Below are 22,252 nucleotides of genomic sequence, written 5' to 3'. Positions count from 1 at the left end.
TTTTAGTAGAGACGGGGTTTCACCATGTTGACCAGGACGGTCTCGATCTCTTGACCTCGTGATCCACCCGCCTCGGCCTCCCAAAGTGCTGGGATTACAGGCTTGAGCCACCGCGCCCGGCCAGAAGATAATTTTTTAAGAAGAAAGGTTATTTTCTGTTGCTTTTGTATGCCTCACATTGCTTAGTAGTATCAGGCATCACGTAGGGGCTACTTTATTTGGGTTCTGTTTTAATATAAACGGATACAATACACCCATTGTAAGTAAGATGTGTATTTTGATTTCCTTTTTTTAGCAATAGCGATGATAGATTTGCCCTGCTGTTCAGCATTCTGAATTCTAACCATTTATTCTTCCCTGCCTCCATTTCCTCTATCTGTTCTTCCATTCACTTTTGTGATGACACTGTATGCCAATAAGATGACTGTGAGGGAAGTGTATTTGGCTCTGAAATAATATCAAACTAACTGGGCTGTATGGGAATGGAAGTGATAGTCTTGAGTTTCCAGCCTGATGGTTTAAATAAGTAAGTTAACCAGCCATAGACTGGTGGTACATCCTTGCTTATTGAATGATTTGAATAATCCCTTTATAATATTCTAGACAGGGTAAGTTATGATCATTCTGGGATTGGTAAGTCATCACAGAATAATTCTGTTCTTCTCAGTGGTGCTTACGAAGACCCTTAGGCTCTTCAAACAGGTCTGCTTCTTCCCTTTACCTCCACTTACCATTATCTCCCTTTAAAATATTTGGCTTTTGTGTGGCAGACTGAAATAGAATGGAGTATTTGAAGATGGGTCTTTTGTGGGAAAAGAGAAGTCCATGGGCATTTTTCTTTTGTGATAGAAGTGGCACATGCAGCAGCTAACTATTCCCTAATATTGATTCTCCCTTCTGCAATACTGCTAGAACCCCTGATTTTTAGCTGGGCATATGGCTATATAGACTTCAGTTTCCCACACTTCCTCACAGCTTCTTGTGGTCATGTGACTTTGGAGCCACAGAATGTGGGAGAGAGTGATCCAAGCTGCTGCCAGGTTGAGTCCCTTCAGACAAAAAGCATGTCCTGTCCTTCTTGCTTTGTTCATCCTCCCTGGGGATACAATGTGACTGATGATTAGTATCCTGGATCATGGAGATGAGGGTAACACCCTGAGGTAGAAGAGCAAGCAATAAGATGGAAGGAGCCTGGGGCCCTGATTGGAACTACCATGGGAGTCCTATACTGCTTATCCTAGGAGCTCTTATGTCGAAGAGGAACAAATTGTCCTATGCACATTGTAGGTCTCTATTTCAACACCTAAGTCATAAAAGTAGGAATTTAAAAATACGTGTGAAGTTCATTGTCAGCTGAATGATATGAACAAGATGAGAAACACTCTTTTAAAGATATTTAATGATGTTTTTCAAATCAGTACAAAAATTTAAATACAAAAATGATTTGCTATTGACAAGTCTCAAATCTATCATGGAAACTCAAACAAGTTACCAGTCTGTTCACTGTTCATTGTATTCTGTAAAATATTTGATAACAGTCATCCACTACAGACATTCTTTTCCCCTGTGGGATGTCATACTGCATTAAAACACTGTATTTACATAACAGTAATATGAGTTTGGTCCATTTCACATGGAAGAGTTCTGGTTAATTTTGAACTAAATAGGGATTATAGCACAATCCCTAGACATTAGAACACGTGGTTGTTTCATCTGCTTTTATACTAATATGTTAACATGTTGTGCAGCACTCAAAAGGGAAATACAGGAACATAGATAATTATTTAAAACTCTTTTTTAAATTAATTGGAGTATCATTTAGGTCTGAGATTAGCACCATTGTAGAATGCACAGTATTTGGCATAGATGTTGCTCCTTTTCTATCTAAAAGTTAGAAACCTATGCCTGATAATATACAGACATACACATGCACGTGCATGCGCACACACACACATGCACACACACACACACACACACACACAGGCAATTGAGTAACAACCAATAAATAAGTTGGAAGATATTTTGAAAAGTGAAATTTGGTTTTAACTAAAGAGATAATTTCTCTCTTGCCTGATGGGAATTGAAAGCCCATACGTGTACAGATAAATACAGTTTTACAAATCACTTGATCTGACTTGCCTTCAAACTATTTCAATGTGGCTGTTTAGCAGAAGGAGCCCAATGGATCCATGTTGTTCCCATAGTCATCAGCCCAAAACCAGTATCCTCAAGACCAACCCAAAGGATATTTGACCATGTAGATGCTGTCTGCTTTGTAAACAAAAGTTGTGTAGGACATCTTTTTGTTGTGAAAAAACTGTTGTATAGTTAACAGTGAGTAAGAAACTCTGTGGTCATGGACTAATTTCTCAAAAGCTGAGAAGAAATGGTGCTTGTATACTATATAGGGAAAAGAGATATTGGCCAAGAGAAGAATTTTTGTGATGGTAATAATGATTCAGATTTGACAAAGACACATTTCCATGTGTTTTTATACCGTATTTATTTGTGTATTTTTCCGTCAATATCTATCCCCTTAACTCACTTTTTATTTTTGACAAAAAAAAAATACAAGATTCCACCACCATAACCCCACATTATTGCTCCAAGTGACTAATAGTGTCAGCAGCAGGCTAATAGCAGGCTCGAAATGGGTTTTCTGTGTTTTGAGACCAGATTCGAAAGCCCAAAGCAGTTAGTATATGCCCAAGTGAAAACCTGGGAAAATATTTATTTCTCTTTTTCAGGCTTGTATTGCTCTTTGATTTGTGCCGCGTACAGAGTGACATAAAAAACCCAGGCTCTTGTTGCCCTTTGACATTCTATGTAGCCCTTCCACACTCTGCTTTGAAAGAAACAGCTCTTTTCTTATGAATGCACTGCCTACAACTGGAAGCAGCACATCCATTTCAAATTCAAAATTTCAGAATGATTTTTTTCAAATATCCCCGCTTACCAATAAAGTATGGCTTGGATTTTAAAAATTGACCTTGGCCAGGTGTGGTGGCTCACACCTGTAATCCCAGCACTTTGGAAGGCCGAGGCAGGTGAATCACTTGAGGCCAGGAGTTTGAGACCAGCATGGCCAACGTGGTGAAAAACCATCTCTACTAAAAATACAAAAATTAGCCGGGCATGGTGACATACGACTGTAGTCCCGGCTGCTCAGGATACTGAGGCAGGAGAATCACTTGAACTCAGGAGGTCGAGGTTGCAGTGAGACAAGATTGTGCCACTGCACTCCAGCCTGGGTGACAGAGTGAGACTCCATCTTAAAAAAAAAAATGACTTTGGAACCTCAGATTATACATCAGTTTGCACACATGCTACACAGAGAAATGTCTTCAAAATTCACAGTTACTAAAAATTACTGATATCTCCATGATTAGAACCAGATTGTGGTTGTTTGTGTGTATAGTCAAAGGAGGATAATTTGTAATGCTTTATAAGCATAACGGATAACTGCTATTAAAATAAATATTCTACAAATTTGGAGTTATTGGAGGAAGAGGTTTTTTTTCTTGTAATTTCCAGGTGTTTATATTAGTTGGGCCATAGTGAAAATTACATGAAGGAAAGAAAATAGGAAAATAAGTCACAGAAAAAAAAAAACCAAATAGAAACTCTGGGGAGCAAGTGAGTTAATGACTGCTCATGTCTCCCATCTGGTTCTCTAGCTCCTTGTGAGGTACTGTCTAATGCTCCACAAAAGTGCCTTACCCAGTGCTGGGTACAGAGAAGGCCCTGAATAAATTCAGGATGGTCAATTGGTTCACTCATTCTGTTACAGACAGCAGACACACGAATCTGACCAGGACTCCTGTTACTAAAAGGCGCAGTCTCTGACCTGAGAGAGATATCCCTTTGACTAAAGCATTACCAGGGTCCCCAGAGCTCCCTACCACTGGGGCGGTAACACTACAGGTCTCCCCACCATACATTCCATGTCAGGTATCTACACAAATCCAGAGGAAATTAAGCAAGTAAATACGGTATGTAATTGTTATCATTGACATTTCTTTAAGGCATATTTATAAATATTTTAAAGTAAACAATATGAGTGAGTGCCTTTCATTAGCTATGATCTTTCATACTGATATATTTCGACTGATCTGAATAAGCAGGTTATTGTGGAAGCATACAACATGTAATAGCTAATATGATTCCAGTGGGTACAACCAAGTGTCAGTACTTGATACATAAATCTATCCCATCATTCTCAATTACAGGCTGCTGTGCAAAGTATTAAACATGCATCTTAGTTTTTATTTGTACACGATGGTCCAAATTTTCACTTAAATATAACTTTCCAACTATATAAATGTTTTGAAGCAATTAGGTTTTTCATTTGGATTTTTTAGTGCGTCATTTTCTTTTTTTCTATAAAATCTTTCTTTTCTTTCTTTCTTTCCTTTTTTTTTTTTTTTTTTTTTTTACATGGGATACAATAAATATCCTGAAAAGGAGGAGTGGACATACTGCCCAGCATACAGTCCCGCAGCCTGTTCTGAGGGCATCTGGAGGAACACTCGGTCTCCGGGCCTGAGCAGCAGCACTGCGCTCCCAGATGCCTGGTCCAGGAAGCCCTTTTTGTACTCATCGTACGTGTACATCACGGGCTCGTTGTTCTTGAACAGAGCAACCCACACGTTGCCCCCCTTGCAGTGAATGTGGTATGCAAAGTAGTAGACACCAGGGACCTCACAGGTGAAGATGCCCGTCTGGGGGTTGTAGTTCTGTCTGCCGTTATAGAGCAGTTTGTCAAACTTCACTGGGGCCCCCACCGGTGGGAAAGGTGCGGTTAGCTCGGCGGTAAATGCAGGCATCTCGTACGCTGGCCCTCCGTTCTTGCTTTTCTTAGCCCCATAGGCATGGGGGGGTTTCACACCATCAATTCCCAGCCCCATATCTGGCAGATACTCTCCCTGGGGTGGTGGTGTAGGGGGCATCACAGCTGGGGGTCCTGGGGGTCCTGGAGGGCCTGGGGGTCCTGGAAGACCAGGTTGGCCTTGAGGACCAAGGGCACCAGGCTTCCCTGGGGGGCCATGAAGTCCTGCCACTCCAGGTTTTCCTACACCAGGGAACCCGGGAGGCCCTGGGAGGCCTGGCTCCCCTTTGGGGCCTGGAACCCCAGGTGGTCCAATGGGGCCGCTAGGGCCTGCAATCCCTGGGATACCTGGGGGGCCCTGTAAACCCTGATCCCCTGGGATTCCTGGCTCTCCCTTAGGTCCGAGAAGCCCTGGAACACCAGGGAGTCCTGGCAAACCTTTGTGCCCAGCTTCCCCCTTAGGCCCTATGGGACCTGGCAAACCCCTCATGCCAGGAGGCCCTACTTCACCGAGGAAACCAGGCTTTCCTGGGAAGCCTTGAAGGCCTGGCTCACCCTTGGGACCTGGTGGCCCCTGTGGCCCTGCAATCCCACCTTCTCCTTTGGGCCCAGGAAAACCAATAGCACCTGGAGGGCCCATAGGACCTGGGATTCCAGGCAGGCCTGGCTCTCCTGGAGGACCCCCTATTCCTGGGGCACCTACTGGTCCTTTCTCCCCTCTTGGTCCAAGAGCCCCGGGGACACCTCCCATGCCCCGGTCACCTTTGGGTCCTGGGAAGCCTGGTTTCCCAATGCCTGGAAGGCCTGGGGGTCCTGGCAGCCCTGGCAGTCCTTGCTCCCCTTTGCCACCTGGAAATCCTGGCTGGCCTGGGATCCCATCCTGGCCTGGCTTTCCAACTCCAGGTATCCCAGGAGGTCCTTGAACTCCTGGTACCCCAATAGGGCCTTGTGGCCCAGGCTCTCCCGGAACCCCTGGCTTTCCCAGGGGGCCCTGGGGCCCAGGGAAGCCTGTCACTCCTGGTTTGCCCACTCCTGGCAGTCCAACAGGGCCGGGAGGGCCATGCATTCCTGGAGGGCCCTTCACGCCTGGTGCACCTGGCATCCCGAAGCCCTTGTCTCCTTTAGGACCCCGAAGGCCTTGAGGTCCTGGTAGTCCTTTGAGTCCTCGATCACCCTTTGGTCCTGGTTGCCCTGGTAACCCTGGCCCGCCTGGCTTCCCAATGCCAGGAAGTCCGTGAGGCCCTGGAGGTCCTTGTGGTCCTGGGATCCCCATAGGCCCGATTTCCCCTTTCTGTCCAATTTCTCCTTTTGCTCCAGGCATGCCCATGGCTCCTGGCTTCCCTGGCATTCCAGGCATACCTGGCTTTCCAACTCCTGGGTATCCCTGTGGCCCTGGTTTTCCTTTAATTCCAGGTATCCCATGACCTGGCAAACCAGGGGGCCCAGGTGGTCCTCTTGGGCCAGGCTCTCCACGGGGACCTTGTTCCCCTCGTAAACTGGCTAATGGTATTTCTACTGGGAAAGAGAAGAGAGAGAAGGGGTATGGGGGAGAGAGAGAGATTGGTTAGTAGATTGTCCCTCACGTCAGTGAAGTACTGATAACTATTATTTAGTTCTGACACGTTTGCCTAATATTTATCAAGAGGAAAGACCAGGAATAATATGCTCATCTTCTAGAACTTAAAGAAAAATCAGGCCCGGCACAGTGGCTCACGCCTGTAATCCTAGCACTTTGGGAGGCCGAGGTGAGTGGATCACCTGAGGTCAGGAGTTCAAGACCAGCCTGGCCAACATGGCAAAACTCTGTCTTTACTAAAAATACAAAAATTAGCTGGCTGTGGTGGTGCACGCCTATAATCCCAGCTACTTGGGAGGCTGAGGCAGAAGAATCCCTTGAACTTGGAGTTGGGGGAGGGCGAGGGCAGAGGTTGCAGTGAGCTCATATTGTGCCACTTCTCTCCAGCCTGGGTGAAAGAACAAACAAAACAAGAAGGAAGAAAAATTGAACTGACAATTTTTTTTATGTATTTGAGGCATTTTTTTGATAGCTGATATGTGCAGCTGCTTGTATCAGCATTGGTTAAGTAAAGAAGCTAAAAAGTACTGAAGAAGAAACATTTTTCCAAGTATAAAACTTAGTGATATTATGGTGTGTTTATTATAGTGAATTTGGAAGATTCAAAGATGTATAAAGAAAAGTCAAAGTTGCCTATAAGCCCAGTACTCAGGGATAACCATTTGACATTTATATATATTTTCATCTCATTTATTCTGAGTACGTGTGTGTGTGTGTGTGTGTGTGTGTGTGTGTGTGTGTGTTTTAAACAATATTGGAGTGATTACCCAAATCATAGTTGTTTTTTATTTATGGGGTACAAAGTAATACTATGTTCTATGAATACAAGGTAAATAGTTAAATCAAGCTAAATATATCTGTCACCTCAAATACTTATTTTTATCTGGTGAGAAATTTGAAATTTACTTTTAGTGATTTTGAAGTGTGTAACACATTATTATTGACTGTACTCACTGTGCTATGCAATAGATATCCAAAAAATAACTTATTTCTCCTAACTGAGGCTTTAAACCTTTCACCATCCTCTCTCCATTCTCTCCCTTCTGCCCCACCCCAAGGCCTCTGGTAACCACCATTCTCCTCTGGGTTTCGTTTTTGTTTTTGTTTTTGTTTTTCCAAGATGGGGTTTCACCATGATGGCCAGGCTGGTCTTGAACTCCTGACCTCAGGTGATCCACTCACCTCGGCCTCCCAAAGTGCTAGGATTACACTCCTCTGGGTTTCTACGAGTTTGATTGTTTTAGATTGCACATTTAAGCGAGAATATGCAGGATTTTTCTGTCTGTGCCTGACAAAGTTTTGAAATATAATAATTTATGGCCAAAATATTTCCTCTTATGCTTAAATACAGTAAGTTGTGGATTATAAAATGAAGGAATAGAGTTATTTTGTACATAGTTCAATAACATCTTTCCACATCTCTCCTTTAGAGTCAGTAGATGTGCTTAATTTCCTTAATGTGCTGTAGGATTTCCTAAGCCTCAAATATTTATTTGTTAATTTAACAAATAATTTCTCATATGCAAATTTGGCTTTTAAGTAGGAGAGATGAATAAGGTATTTTTGAATGATAAGTAATATGAATGAAATCGAGAGCTTGGTTTAGGAGCCAGAAACTCTGCTTATCTTCTGGCCTTGGCGTGAGATTGTGACTGGGTCCCTTAAGCCATCAGCATCTCTGGTTACCTATCTATACAGCAAGAATAAGAATAATACAGCCACACTACAAGATTAGAGAACAGATGTGAAAGGTGTCACAGTTTCTCAAATTGTTATTGAAATACAAAGCACATGCGGTTACAATGAATATATGTTGTGCCTTTCAGATAAACACAACTCTGGGTCTCCCATGCTGCTGGGACTAAGGGGTGACATGGAGAAGTGAAATTTATGGTCCCTGTATCTTCTTGGCATCATACTTAGGTCATTAGTAGCACCTTAATCCTGACGATTGTACTTTTCACTGAGCTACTGTCAGGGAATAACATGCAAACAGAGAACTCATATTCTTTTAAAATATGAGTACCCATCAGAGTGAGGACAAGAAATGCCAAAGGCCAGGCAAGCCATTCACAAAAGGAAGGAAAAGAAATGTTGGAGATAATCTTCTAGTAGAATCCTAGCTCCTAAAGAGAAGAAAGTCAGGAATAGTTTCTTTACGCGAATAGATATGATTATAGTACTACTCGGTCGTGCTATTTCTAACCAGTGAATTGTGTAGTTACTGTATTGAGGAGGTATTTGGGGAAGAGTAGCAGAGATGAATCAGGAATCCCTGGTGTGTAGCACGGTGCCTGGAACTTACTCTGTTCTTACTGAGGATTTATTGAATGAGCAGTTTTAGCAACTTCAGGTTCCTATGGTGCTTTAGCATTTACTCCGCACTTTATTTACGCAACAATCTTATTTGACAAATGAAGCAAATAGGCTCAGAAAGGTCAAATGACTAGGTCTCTCTCACTTCTGGCATTCAGGCTTCTAGGCCTCTAAGCTCCAAATCCAGTAGTTCTCCAAAAGTGGAGATTCCTGCCATCATAGGGCCTAGTGGGACTGGCTCCACTTCTCAAAGGTAATTGCTGCTCTGATGCAGCTTTTTCTTACAAATGCCAGGTTTCTGAGAACTCCAGACAAACCAACCGAATTTATCGTCAAGTGTCTATCACAGTGAGGAGCATTCTGTAGGTGCTAAATAAATATGCCTAGAAAGCAACAGGAGAGATTTTCGGGTGTCATCCCTAGATCCCTAGATGCAGTCGATACTCTTAGTTTGTTTCTGTTGATCTATTGATTGACATATGTAATTAGAGTACTACTAAAACCACTTGCAAATATCTAATACTTAGTTCACAAAATGCTTTCATGTGACTTTTCTTTTAACATAGCATGTCCTTACAACATTGTTCTCCTAGTTCGGAAGGCTGATGTGTCACCTTTCTTTTCTTCGCTGCTTTAGCTCCCAGCATCTGGCCCAGAGCCTGGCACAAATAGGTGCTCACTATAGATAGTTGCTAAATGTTTGAATAAATAAATAATAAGGGGGTAGTAGACTATTTGAGATTTAATATCTTTTATTTCATCTGATGCTAAAGTAAAACATAAATGGTAATTTTATCTGTATCTTTAAGGCCTGAACTTTTCAAGAATAGGCTTTAGAATGCAGTAGGCATTTAAAAAATGCCAATAAAAAATTCTAAAACTAAAGTTTCTAAAATTTATCTTCACCTTCTGATCCCATAATTTAGAGGTTTGGAAAGCTGTCGTTTTATAACAGCCTGGGAGTATGATATTACCTTTGCCTTTCTTGGGTACTGCTTCCTTGCCCATTCTTGGCGCCGGTTGAATTTCCTTCATATATTGGGGTAGGTGTGGATATTCTTTGCCGTACTGCAACTGGGGCATCTCCTTGCCCATGGCAAGGCCATCTTTGGCCAAAGGCATATGAGGTACTTGCTGACCCAGGGGCTGGTATTGTGGAATTTGCAGTGGCATCTGAGGAGGAATTTGAGGTGGCAGCGGCTTGATCCCATAGTAGGCACCAGCCTGAATGAGCGTGATGGAGCTCAGGGAAATGGTAAGCAGCACTCCCAGCAGCTGCAGAGGGTCGGGCAGCACAGCCATCACCTGTGGGAGGAACCAATGCACCAACTTGGTGAAACTCTGCAAAGCCAAGTGACTTGAGTTTATTTAGAGATAGAAGATAGAAAAAGCAAAAAGGAAACAGTCTTTAACATCAGAACTTCATGATAAAAAGCAAAGAAAATGAATATGTGAACTTTCTATCGAAAACAAAAAATAAGAGTAGAATCTGTCAAATGAAGGCAATTGGTAGGAATATAGACTGTGGGAGAGACTGCTGGTTGTCCCCCGTATTGATTCTGCCTTTCTCCCCCTGTTTTCCTGTCTTCACCTGGGAACAGAGCAGCCCAGAATGAAGACATTTCAGCCAGGCAGGGCCATTTCAGCCATTTTGGCCAATTGGGGGTAGTTATCATGGGTGCCCCTTCCAGGAAGAATCTTAAAACGGAGTGGGCATGTCTTCCCCTTCGTCCTTTCTTCTGGTTGGACTGCTGATATGTTGCTGGAAACAGACCACACGTCTTGGACCATGAGGTGAATGCAGGGCAAAGAGGATGATAAACGAGGCAGAAGCGTCAGGCCTGGTTGAACATAAGATGCCATACCAATCCTTAAATTTGTTTACCCCAGAGAGAAGTGAAGTGCTATCTTCTTTAAGCCACTGTTAGTTTGGGCAGTCTACATTTGCATGAAATGTAATCCTAACAATACATTCTGATAGAAGGAGGCAAAACTGGTGACAAGTTAGGCTTTGTTAATAAGTACCAAAATCCTATTCTAAATGGAAACAGTTAATAATTTATAGGCTTTATGCCACAGTAGAGATTTTTCATATACCAGATGAGGGATACTTTGATGTAGTCGCAAATAAATGTAAACGTAAAGAGCAAACAGCAAAAGACTGCATAAGTCTTCTGAATTGAAGAGAAAATACTTCTTCATGTGACAGTATGAAATATTTTAAAAATCACTATCATGGTTACACACCTTTATTTCTTGTATTTAAATACTATGAATTCATTAGTTTAGAAATTGGTAATTGGACCGTTAAAGTCTTTGTCCTTTTGTGAAAGAGAGGAGTTTATGAAGCAAATTAGCTGTATAAATAAGAGGGAGATGTTTAACTCTTCATAAGAATAGGCTGCTTCTAAGCCCCTTGAGAGCACTTTTTGCAAATTGGCAGTTAACAGAATAAATATAAATGGCGCTTATCTGTTTATAAAAACCAGCTAGAAAAGACCTCTGTTTGGAAATGCCCTTGGCCGAAAACCAGACAGCCCAGAGAAGTGCAGTGTTGGCAAATGCACACTAGGGGGCAAGTGCGGTACACACTTAAGTCTGTTCCGAATTCTGCCTGCCCGTCCCCTGCCCCCGTGTAGAACTAACGTTGGGCATACACCCACTACATGCTCACACTTTATTAAGGGACTTAATGAAAATTTGAATCTTAAGGGGCATGTCATCATAATGCTGCAGAGAGACAGAAATAAGTGGCAAGTTTCTCACAATTTTTAATTAAGTGTCTTTTGGAAATTTTTGAAAAAACTTTTGTCTATAAATAATTCAATTTCCATTCTCACGAGAGTTGTTTTCTTTGCTTCTACCTTACTTATTTCTGGATCATCGTTTTCCACTTCTTAGAAAATGTGTGTTGCCTTTGCAATATCCTATTTAAGGGTAATGCTAAGAGTGTAAACAGGCTACCAAAGGATTGGTGAATAAGAAGCACCTAAGAAAATATTTAATATGAATCCCTACCACAAAATTCAATGCTTTGCAAGTTTTCTAAATATACTAACTAATCATTTTTCCCCTGGAAAAAAATGAAGAAACACTTGCTAGGCCCTTTTGGGATTACTAAGATGAATATAATATGGTCAGTGGGCTTGTACATCAAAGAGCTTGTACTCTTATAAGGGGTGACCAGATGTGTGAACAGTTATTGAGTAGCAAAGGATATATAGCAAAAAGTAAATTTTTCTCCTACTTCTGTTCTCCAGTATTTAAAATCCCTTATATTTGAAGCAACAATTTTCCCTTATATTTTTTGGATAGTCTATGGATATGCACATATAATATGCATCCCTTTCAAACATAAATTACAGCATACTATACACACTTGTATTTTTTGCTTTTTTTCACTCAAAGATCAGCATGTATTTCTTGTCTAGTTTTGTGTATGTAAGCAAGTTTCTTTAAGTTCTTCATTTGTTAAAGTAAGACTTGGATGTTTTCTTCGGTCTTGCCTGCCTCTAACGTTCCACGTCTGTAAGGCAGTTACTAGAAATCTGAAAGTGTTAATCCATACCAGAAACGTGTGGTAATATCTGGTAATGTATAAGCTGACACTCAGTTCAACTTTTGGGCACGAATTAATTTAATTAATGAACCCCAGACTTGTGGTGAAGTCTTTAATAATAAGCTAGCATGTTTGGCCCTTCACCCTTCCATCAATTCAGTAGATGTGTTGGATTATACTTAATAATCTTTAAACCAGGACATTCTAATGAAATACTGGAAAACTGGAAGGAGATGAAATGCCTGGAAGAATACCAGTTGAATACCAAAGACCCAGTGGGATCCTGCTTTACTACAATTATTTCCTCTCATAGGCTTGGCCTTTCTCTCCTGAAAACTACCTCCTTAGGTCTGCCATCTGCCATTTCTCTGGCTCTTTATCTAAATAAACTTTGTTCAGTTTTAACTTGAATATTTATGTAAGGACCCTGGTTAGAATTTACTGCTTTACTTATTCCTGCTAATTTTTCTTCTGTCCCTGAGGATATTTTTGGTGGTCAAAGTGGTGTGGTGGTTCTCCCAAATCACTCAAAAGAACATCAGATTTGGGTAATGTTATACAAACACCTGGCGAGAAAGAAGGGGCCTTGGAATTTTTGCTGGGAAGAAATGGTGATAGTGGGTTTTCATGCCTCTCTTTCTGAGAATTTGGAGCACAATAATATTGTGAGTTGTCCTTAATATTTTCTTTGATTTCTATTTATTTGGCAGCTGGTGTGTGTGTGTGTGTGTTCTTGAACATAACCATATCTAATGTGTGTAAACATTGAATCTCTGCCAACCAGGCTGGCTTAGTGTTAGGTGTCATGTCATATGACAGAAGCATTGTGGAAGAAGTCAAAAGACTTGTATTTAAGTTTTGGCTCTGCAATTCATGCCTGTGACCTTGGATAAGTCCCTTAGCTTCACGAAGCCTCAGTTTTCTCACCTATAAAATAGAAATTAGAATCTCTGCCTATCCCTCAGAGCTGTTTAGGGGTACAAATGATAATATGAATTCTTTGTAAGCTGAAAAGGACTATTCAAATTTAAGTTATTATTAATGGAGTTTGACCAGAAAGACAAATCGAAACCAACTGAAATGTCAAAGATTTTCCAGGAAGGATACTAGCAAAGTAAATGTGAGGTTAACTGCAACAATGATAACCTAACATGAATAAAACAGTAATGGCCATTCAAATGTACTCGTTAAAAATGATTAAAAACAGAACAGCTGACCCAAGGCCGCCATTCATTGTGTGTCAATAATTACGAATCCTAGGCATTTTGAACAGCCCTAAATGGTTTCCTATATTTGGGCAGGGCTGCAGAGAGTTTCAAATTTCCTCATGTGACCTATAATGTATCTAACAGAATAATGTGATATTTATTAACAGAATAATATGAGATATATATTATTCTAGATGCTTCTCAGCATTCTATTTATACATTTATCCTCATGAGATTTTTGGCTTACTATACAGAAGAATGTTTAAATATTTAATCTGTTGGTCCTTGCCTTGAATCCAACTTTCCTTTCGCATAGGCTAACGCAGTATGTCTTTGTGTATGTATGTGTGTCTCTGTTGTGTATAGTGTGGACAAGCCTCTCTAATCAGCTCCTGGGCTGGTCCTCTGTACCTCTTACTTGTAGAAGATTTGTAGTCTCTCAAGAGCCTCAGATTTGCCATCCTAAAGAAAGAGGAAGTCAGCAGAATCCTCCTCCAGTGTTCACCGGCATTGCCTTCCTGGCTTTTCCATGCCTATCAAAGAAAGTTCTCTCTTGATTGCATTTCTCAGGACAGTTCATTCATTAGATATACCCATTGAACACCTACAAATTGCTAGGAAATGTTCTCAGTATTGGCGATACAGTGGTGAATTAGAAAGTCGAGGTCTCATTTTACTGAACTCACATTCTAGTGTGGAGATACAGGTGATACATGTTAAAAATAAATTTTATAATTTCAGATTTGTGTGCTATGAAAAAGCAATGCAGGTGTCTTAGTCATTAGGGCTGCTATAGCAAAAACATTACAGGTTGAGTGGTTTATAAAGAACAGCAATTTCTCAGTGTTCATGAGGCTGGGAAGTTCAAGATCAAGATGCCAGCAGATTGGGTGTCTAGTGAAGAGCCACTTTCTGGTTCATAGATGACACCGTTTTTCTGTATCATTACATGATAAAAGGGGCAAGGGAGCTCTCTGGAGTCTCTTTTGTAAGAGCACTAATTCTACTCATGAGGACTCATCTCCCATAGGCCCCACCTCCTTAATATCATCACTTTGGGGGGTGTCAGATGTCAACATATGAATTTGGGGGGACATAAACATTCAGTGTATAGCAGCATGGTAAAGGGTTCGAGAATGATGGAGTAGAAGAGTTCCAATGTTTTGGAAAGAACGGTAGGGAACAACATCTGAGGAAGTAAATTTTGGATAGAGATGTGAGGGTTGACAGATTTATCTCTATTAAGACAACATATAGGAAAAAAAGGAAAGAGCCCTATTTACTACAATGTTAGCTGAAGGTACCTTTCACTTATATAGATTCATTTCAAAAGTATGTTCCTCATCCATGCCTGACCTCATTTTGCATCCTTTATTTGCCATATTGTTCTTTCCTGGAAGATAATTATTATTTTCCTTTTATTTCTCTGTAGATTTCAGTCCTAGCATATAGTTTTCTATGGTTGTTATAACAAAGTATCTCAGACTGGGTGGCTCAATGGAAATTACTTTTCTCATAGTTCTAGAGATATGGAAGTTCAAGATAAAGATGTTGGCAGAGCCGGATTCTGCTGGAGCTTGTAGATGGCAGCTACCTCCCTCTGTCTTCACACAGTCTTTCTTCCATGTGTCTGTGTCCTAATTGCCTCTTCCTTCACCCTAGTGACCTCATTTTAACTTAACTTCCCCTTTAAGGGCTCTATTTTCAAATGCGCTTACATTCTGAGGTACTTGGGGTTCAACATATGCATTCTGAAGACACAACTCAGCCGTAACACTTCCCTTCCTCCAGACCGACTCTATTCCTGCCTCCTCTGTGAAGCCTCCCCACCTTCTCCATCTTCATTATTCTCCTAAAGGTTAACACAGAGTCAAATGTAATTGTTGACTTTGTGTTAAACTTTAGGCTTATATTTTTTTCTTTTCTTTTCTTTTTTTTCCATTAGACTAAACATAATTGGAAGTTTTCTGAGGACAAGAAAAATTTTGCTTCTCAATATTTACTGATGGATGCTCACAATCAAAATTCTTAGTGTTGATGGGGCTTTCAAAAATACCCAATTCAGCTTCATTCCCCATTTAAAATTCTGGCTACAGAGGTTGTTGACAGAAAGCCCTCATATTTTTGACTTGGATATTAATAATGATGAGAACATTTGAAAAGCAACTCATTATCTTGTACAGTTTTGTTGCTTTTTTTTTTATTATTATCTAAGCAAGTTTTAGAGAAGTTTACCTTTTTGATTTGTATATGGCGGTGCACATGTAGCTTACTATTAGTGGTGGGGGAAAGGAGGGCATGTTGAGAAAATGAATCCCAAAACTTGGCTATAAGATAAAAGATGGCCACATGACCTTTTATTGTCATGCTAAGATCATTTAAAAATAAGCCCACCTTAGGGTCAACTGATCAATGATATGTACCTTTGTTGCAAAATTGATTAGTATTAAAGATATTAACAACTCTGTAACTATATTGATCAATGACCCTCAGGTTATAAATATTAACCACTTTTGTAAGTAACTCAGCATTATCTCAACATTGCTTTTATTTACTGAAAAAAAGTCCCAGGTACTATGCAGTCATGAACTGCATAATGACATTTCAGTCAGCAAAGTACCATATTTATGCCAGTGGTCCCGTAAGAATATAATGGAGCTGAAAAATTCCTGTCACCTAGTTAGGTCTTACTCATCATAATGTCTGTGGTGCAATGCATTTTCTTTTCTATGTTTAGATATATTTAGACATGCAAATACCATTGTTTTACAGTTGCCTACAGTATTCAGCACAGTAGCATGCCGTATAGGTTTGTAGCCTGGGGTTAAGAGGCTATGCCCCATAGCCTAGGTAGGTAGCAAGTGCCACCATCTAGGTTTGTGTAAGTACGCTCCATGATGCTTGTACAATGACAAAATCAGTTAATGATGCATATCTCAGAACGTATTCCCATTGTTAAATCACACATAACTGTACTTCAGATACATTATATCATTAGTCCCATACCCATTTCTTGGGTCTTTTTTGACATTACAGTTTGTAATTAATAATGTCCCCATCCTGTATTTATATGATTGGTTATTTTACTGAAATTCAAGACTGTATACAACTATTCCTGTTACAGTCCAAGTCAGAAATTGAAAATTGTTATTTAATTACTTGTAGGAGCTGACATCCAGTATATAAGCTGACAGAGTTCCAGCTTTATTTTACAAGGTACTGATCCATCTAACTGTGCTGTCACTTTCTCCATCTTGTCCTCCAAATATCAAGGCCCTCTTTTTGTGTGAAATAAGGAATTCTTCTGTTACATAAGACAAGCTTTTGGACAGGCTTCCTTACTCTTTGCTTTTCTGACTAGGAATACAAGCTTAAAGTATTTATTAGTCACAAAGCCACTGGCAAGATAAATATGCTGAGATGGAGCCTGATATAGTTTAGCTCTGCGGCCCCACCCAAATCTCATTTAAAATTGTGATTCCCACATGTCAAGGGAAGGGACCTAGTGGAAGGTGACTGGATCCTGAGAGTGGTTCCTCTATGATGGTGAATTCCCATGAGATCTGATGGTTTAAAAGTGTTTGGCAATTCCCGCCCCCTGCCCCCGCACCTTGCGCTCACTCCCTCTCTCTCTCTCTCCCCCCCCAACCCCCGCCACCTTGTGAAAAAGGTGCTTGCTTCTCTTTCTCCTTCCACCATGATTATAAGTTTTTTGAGGCCTCCTCAGCCATATGGAACTGTGAGTCAATTAAATCTCCTTTCTTTATAAATCACCCCGTCTTAGGTAGTTCTTTATAGCAGTGTGAAAATGGACTAATAGCCCAAATAAATAAGCCTGTCAGATTCTGGTCAATCAATTGCATGGAGGCAGTGGGCAAGACCATCCAATAAACATTCATTGGTTTTTGGTCAGTCTGCTTATTTACATCTATCAAGATGGCTATAAATGTAAAATTGAGCCTAAATTATATACTTCACCAACAAATCCTGAATTCTGCAAATAAGAGCAGCCAGTCACCTCCACGTACTAACTATAGCAGATAATGACCTCAGGGGACCAACAAAACTTGAGAAGTCAATTAGGTTGTGCCCCCAGCTCTAGAAATGAGCCATACACATAATGCCTCTAAAATGAATGGCCAACCACCACATTCCAAAAGTTCTCCAGAGGAGATTTTGCAACATTCCCTAGTAACCAGTTCTAGGATTTCACATTAGATTTCCTAATATTAATCTGAATCTCTTCTGCTGAACTATAAGCTCATTGCCTTTTTTTCCATTCTCAAAGGAGGCGGGAAACATCTGGAGAATATTTTTCTTAAAATAATAGCTCACATATTTGAAGTTTACAATTAATTTTTTTGTGTCTCTAACTGGAATAGCGTCAGCTGCTAAACAGTTTATAAAACACATGAGAAAACCCCTAAGGAAGAAACTCTAAAGTAGAATATATTTTTTTCTTTTCATAATATGAAAGCATCACTGTTTTCAGAGGAGAAAATAACTAAGCTTTAGTTCTGACCCAAGTAAGTTACCTGTCCTGACTGGACATCAGTTCCCCTCATTTGCAGAATGAGAATGATGGCTATATGACTTCAAAGTCCCTTCCACTTCTGAAGTTTTTTTGTAATTGTGAATGTGAAGACCATATCCACATTTCACAGATAAATAATTTTAGGGGCCAGGTGTGGTGGCTCATACCGTGCTTTGGGAGGCTGAGATGGGCAGATCACCTGAGATCAGGAGTTCGAGATGAACCTGGCCAACATGGCAAGACCCTGTCTCTACTAAAAATACAAAAGTTAGCCAGGTGTGGTGGGGCATGCCTGTAATCCCAGCTACTCAGGAGGCTAAGGCAGGAGAATTGCTTTAACCCAGGGGGTGGAGGTTGCAGTGAGCCGAGATGGTGCCACTGCATTCCAGCTTGGGTGACAGAGCGAGACTCCATCTCAAAAGAAATAAATACATAAAATAATAATAATAATAAGAAGAAGATTAGGAACTTAGGTACTCAAGTCTTTGTATGTCGGAAAGGTAGATCAATTTCATACTTGCAGTTACTTTTCAATATTGCACTCTCTTTTCTTACAGTTGGCAATGGAATAAGGATGGGGAGTTTGTACCCCCTCACCCCCTGTAAATATTCCTCTGGTCAAATAAACTATGCTTGCCCAGAAACCAAAGGAAGAAATAAGAAACATGATTTAGGGACAATAATAATAATAATGCATGCCTTTTTTTTCTTACCACATTCAAAGATTAATACAAATGTGAAGCTTACTGAGAAACCTTTAAAAAAGTGGCCATAAAAGATAAAAACGTCCTACAATGTGTGTGCTCAAAAATTCCTGCAGTCATTCAGCAAATATTGACGTAGGCTCCCAGTCGTAAGAATGACAAATACAAAGTATGCGTCTTGGAAAGGGAAAATGGGTAGTTAAAGAGTGTGATATAGTCATGTTTTAGGAGCAACAACAATTTTATAAGAAAAATTGAAGATCTAAAATCCAGAGGCAGCTCTACAGTAAAGTAGGGGATTGTGAGGGCTCCGCAAGAATAAGGTCCTTGCCATTTCATGGGCCTGGCGAAACACAGCAAGGTGAGTTTTTTCTTGCTATGGCTCTAGCAGGACTGCAGAGCACTCTTGTTATTTACATGAACAGCTTTCCGCTTTCTCTGCACTAATACAGTTTGTGCAACCAACACAATGTAAAGTAAGTGTTTTCAGGCCTTTTGTAAAGGAGAGAAGTATAGGGAAATTTTATCTAATGTAATCCATCAAACTGGACATTGTAAAAATATTTACTTAGAGCAAACAGCTACAATGTGTAACATAAAATATGAATTTTATAGTACATTTCTTGGGGGTCCAATTGTTGAAGTTTTATTTAGCTAAGGTTATTTTGAATCATATAACCGCAAATGACTTCATATTATAAATCAAGCCAAAAGGTTTCTATCTTACACAGGGAGAACATTAAATCATATCAAAAGCACTTGGAAAATAAAAATAATTATTCAATTTCTTCCAAAATTGGTTCTTCCTACCCCCTCACCCACCGCCTCTCACAGGCATACTCTTCAGTCAGAATGGCAATCCTGCTAAAGTTGCAATATTTAGTTCTGGCAGTTTCTGAATTATAAAAGAACTAAAAAATCTTGACAATTTCTTGGTCAGTGAAAATATGAATTTGTTCTTTCCTTGTTGTGTGGTTTAAGAGTAGCAGAAATCATTCCACAGGACTGTTCCCAACAATGGATTTAAATTGAAAAAAATTTAGTTCTAAACCTAGGGCTAACCCTAAAATACTCAATTGTGATAAATCATCAGCCACAGAGAGGGCAGTCTGTAAAATCCACCACTTTTCAACCACAGCTCCATCTAGATAATTAGCCTGTGTGCTAACATCCTGCCCTTTGAACAAAGGGAAAGCTCGGAGAGCAACCAAACCACAGCTATCTTGGTATTGGAGGTTCCATTTATTTAAGGGGTGGAATTTATTTTGAGGGATAGAGAGATGGATGTGGTGTCTGTGAGGAAAAATCATAAGGTTTTCACAGTTGATCCACTGAACATTTTTCAAAGAAAAATGGAAGTGGAGAAAGGAAAGGGTAGAGTATTATGTAACAGATGCCAGGTCTTCGGGAAATATCAGTGAAGGAGGCTGAGTATAAAAGACTTTTCTTTTTATATGCAAAACTCATTGCAAGGCACCACAACTTACATCTGAATGTGGATCTTAAATGTAGGGCATTTAGCTGGAGTTGAGAGACTCGGAGTCTTCTCTGTAATCGTCTGGACCATGATGTCCTTGTAAACCTTTCAGGGCCTCCTTTTACTAAACTATGAAATGAAGGGAATGAATTAGTTGGGAAGCGGGGGGTTGTGGAAGCCCAGTGCCTGGAGGAAGTAGCAAGGGGCATGAATGAGTCCAGTTGGCTGACTAGTGTTTGTGATGAAGTTAGCAACTGCAGAAAATTTGAGCTAAAGTGCTTGAATTAAATCCTGATTCCATCACTTGTCAGCTGTGTAATCTTAAGCAAGTTACTTAACCTGTCTGTGCCTTGGTTTCTTTTTGATAAATTGCTGCTGATGATAAAATTACCTGTCTTATGAGGTTGTTGAGAAGATTAAGGGAATAAAACAAGTAAGATTCTTGCAACAGTGTCTAATATAGTAAACACTTAATAAGTGTTAGCTATTATTTAATTTAAAAAAAATGGTGGTGTTGGTGGAGGAGGAGTAGGGGTAATAATAGATGGGATCTTGAGCACACGTTCCATGACTCTTTGCTTCATTGCAGTCTTACTATGAAGAATTTGTAAGGTAATTGTTCGTGTTTTTACTCTGCCCAAGACCTGTTTCAAAAACTAGGCTGACCAGTTTTCCCCTGGCTCAATATTCTTGAGATCAGTGATAACTTTTACTCATTTTCAGGATGCTTGTAAGATTCTCTTTATACCTATGATAAAGGCTTAGCTTGAACTGAATGACAGGATCATGGAGGCATTTTTCTAAATCTCCAGTCTGGATATGCAATTTAAGAATTCTCATTGCAAGGAAAAATCTCTGAAGTTCTCTTTGTCCAAACAAAGGCAAGGTAAAGATCGTTTCTAATACGTAAATAACAAATACTGTGTCTGCTTGCCCACTCCAGGGCAGCGCACCTCCCACCTGTTTGCCACCTGCAAACAGTAGTTCAAAGGCTGGATCTCTTCCTGCTTCCTTTCCTCCAGAAAACCGGCCACTCCGGGGAGCCTTCTTCATATTGACTGCAAAGGGCTTTGGCTTTGAAATTCGAACGGAAGACATTTCTGCCAGGTGATAGCGGCAAGCTGCCCTTGTGGGAGTAACTGCAGAATTTAGGCTTTTACTGCTGACGGAAGTATAATCCACAAGTAATAATGTATATAAATCTTTAGGTCAGCAAAATCATCAGCTTATAATCACGTTTTTTAGCTTTGTCTTTCCATGCTATCTTGGGGGACTTGAATAATAATATTGCCACAATAAACATTTATTTAGTGATTACCATTTTTCAAGAGTTATGTCTAAAAGATTCATTCCTCACCCATAGAACTCTACGTAACTGAGAACTACTTTGAGTTTTGTGTATGAAAAAAAACAGACTCAATTCAGTATATACTTCTTTTTATCCATTGTGAAAAGTAGTATCCTCACAGCTAAAATGCCAAATAAATCTCAAACAATATTTAGCCATAGGCATTTGCTGACATATGAAAGGTTAATTTCCCCCCAAGTGAAGCAAATCTGTAATGCATTTTATTTTGATAAACTAATTCTTAGTCATAAATTCTAGAAGCTGGTTTCGGGAAAGACATGCCATATAACAGCTCACTCAAGTGTCTGGAGAAATAGAATCAGACCTTTATCTTTGGGAATTCTCTTTGTACTTAGTTCGTAACTGTGCACAAAGTTGTCTTGACAAATCCTTGTCAAATGGCACCATTTTCATCCTGCCTACCCCTTTTCTAAATGTTGAAGTACGGTCTTGATAGTGTGATGGCTGAGAGAGCACACAAACACTGGATGGATGTTTCTCTTCCCCCTGCCTACTCTTTTCATTCTCACTCTCTTGATGTTGTTTGTTGAGGTCTCCTGCCCGCTTACAAGAATGGAAAATCGCCGGGCGCGGTGGCTCACGCCTGTAATCCCAGCACTTTGGGAGGCCAAGGCGGGTGGATCACAAGGTCAAGAGATCGAGACCATCCTGGTCAACATGGTGAAACCCCGTCTCTACTAA

General features: G+C 40.4%; 1 protein-coding gene across 4 annotated transcripts in view; it reads right to left on the bottom strand.

The window, feature by feature from the left end:
* Positions 1-1,382: 1,382 nt before the first annotated feature.
* COL8A1 (collagen type VIII alpha 1 chain) overlaps positions 1,383-22,252 on the bottom strand; it is a 153,590-nt gene continuing 132,720 nt past the window's right edge. For 2 of the 4 annotated variants that reach the window (XM_037730579.1, XM_037730580.1), the window contains exons 3-4: positions 9,695-10,025; positions 4,386-6,343 (exon numbers count right to left, since the gene is read on the bottom strand). In XM_037730579.1, the coding sequence (XP_037586507.1) occupies positions 4,434-6,343; positions 9,695-10,022 (2,238 nt within the window). In that variant the 5' untranslated portion in view covers positions 10,023-10,025 and the 3' untranslated portion in view covers positions 4,386-4,433. Of the gene's footprint in view, positions 6,344-9,694; positions 10,026-22,252 lie in introns of all 4 variants that reach the window. The other 2 variants (XM_017506369.2, XM_017506370.2) reach the window with 2 other exon arrangements.

The sequence above is a fragment of the Cebus imitator genome, unplaced genomic scaffold (assembly GCF_001604975.1).
Source record: "Cebus imitator isolate Cc_AM_T3 unplaced genomic scaffold, Cebus_imitator-1.0 Scaffold354, whole genome shotgun sequence".
In the NCBI taxonomy this organism is placed as follows: Eukaryota; Metazoa; Chordata; class Mammalia; order Primates; family Cebidae; genus Cebus; species Cebus imitator.
This window is presented reverse-complemented; position numbering and strand designations above follow the sequence as displayed.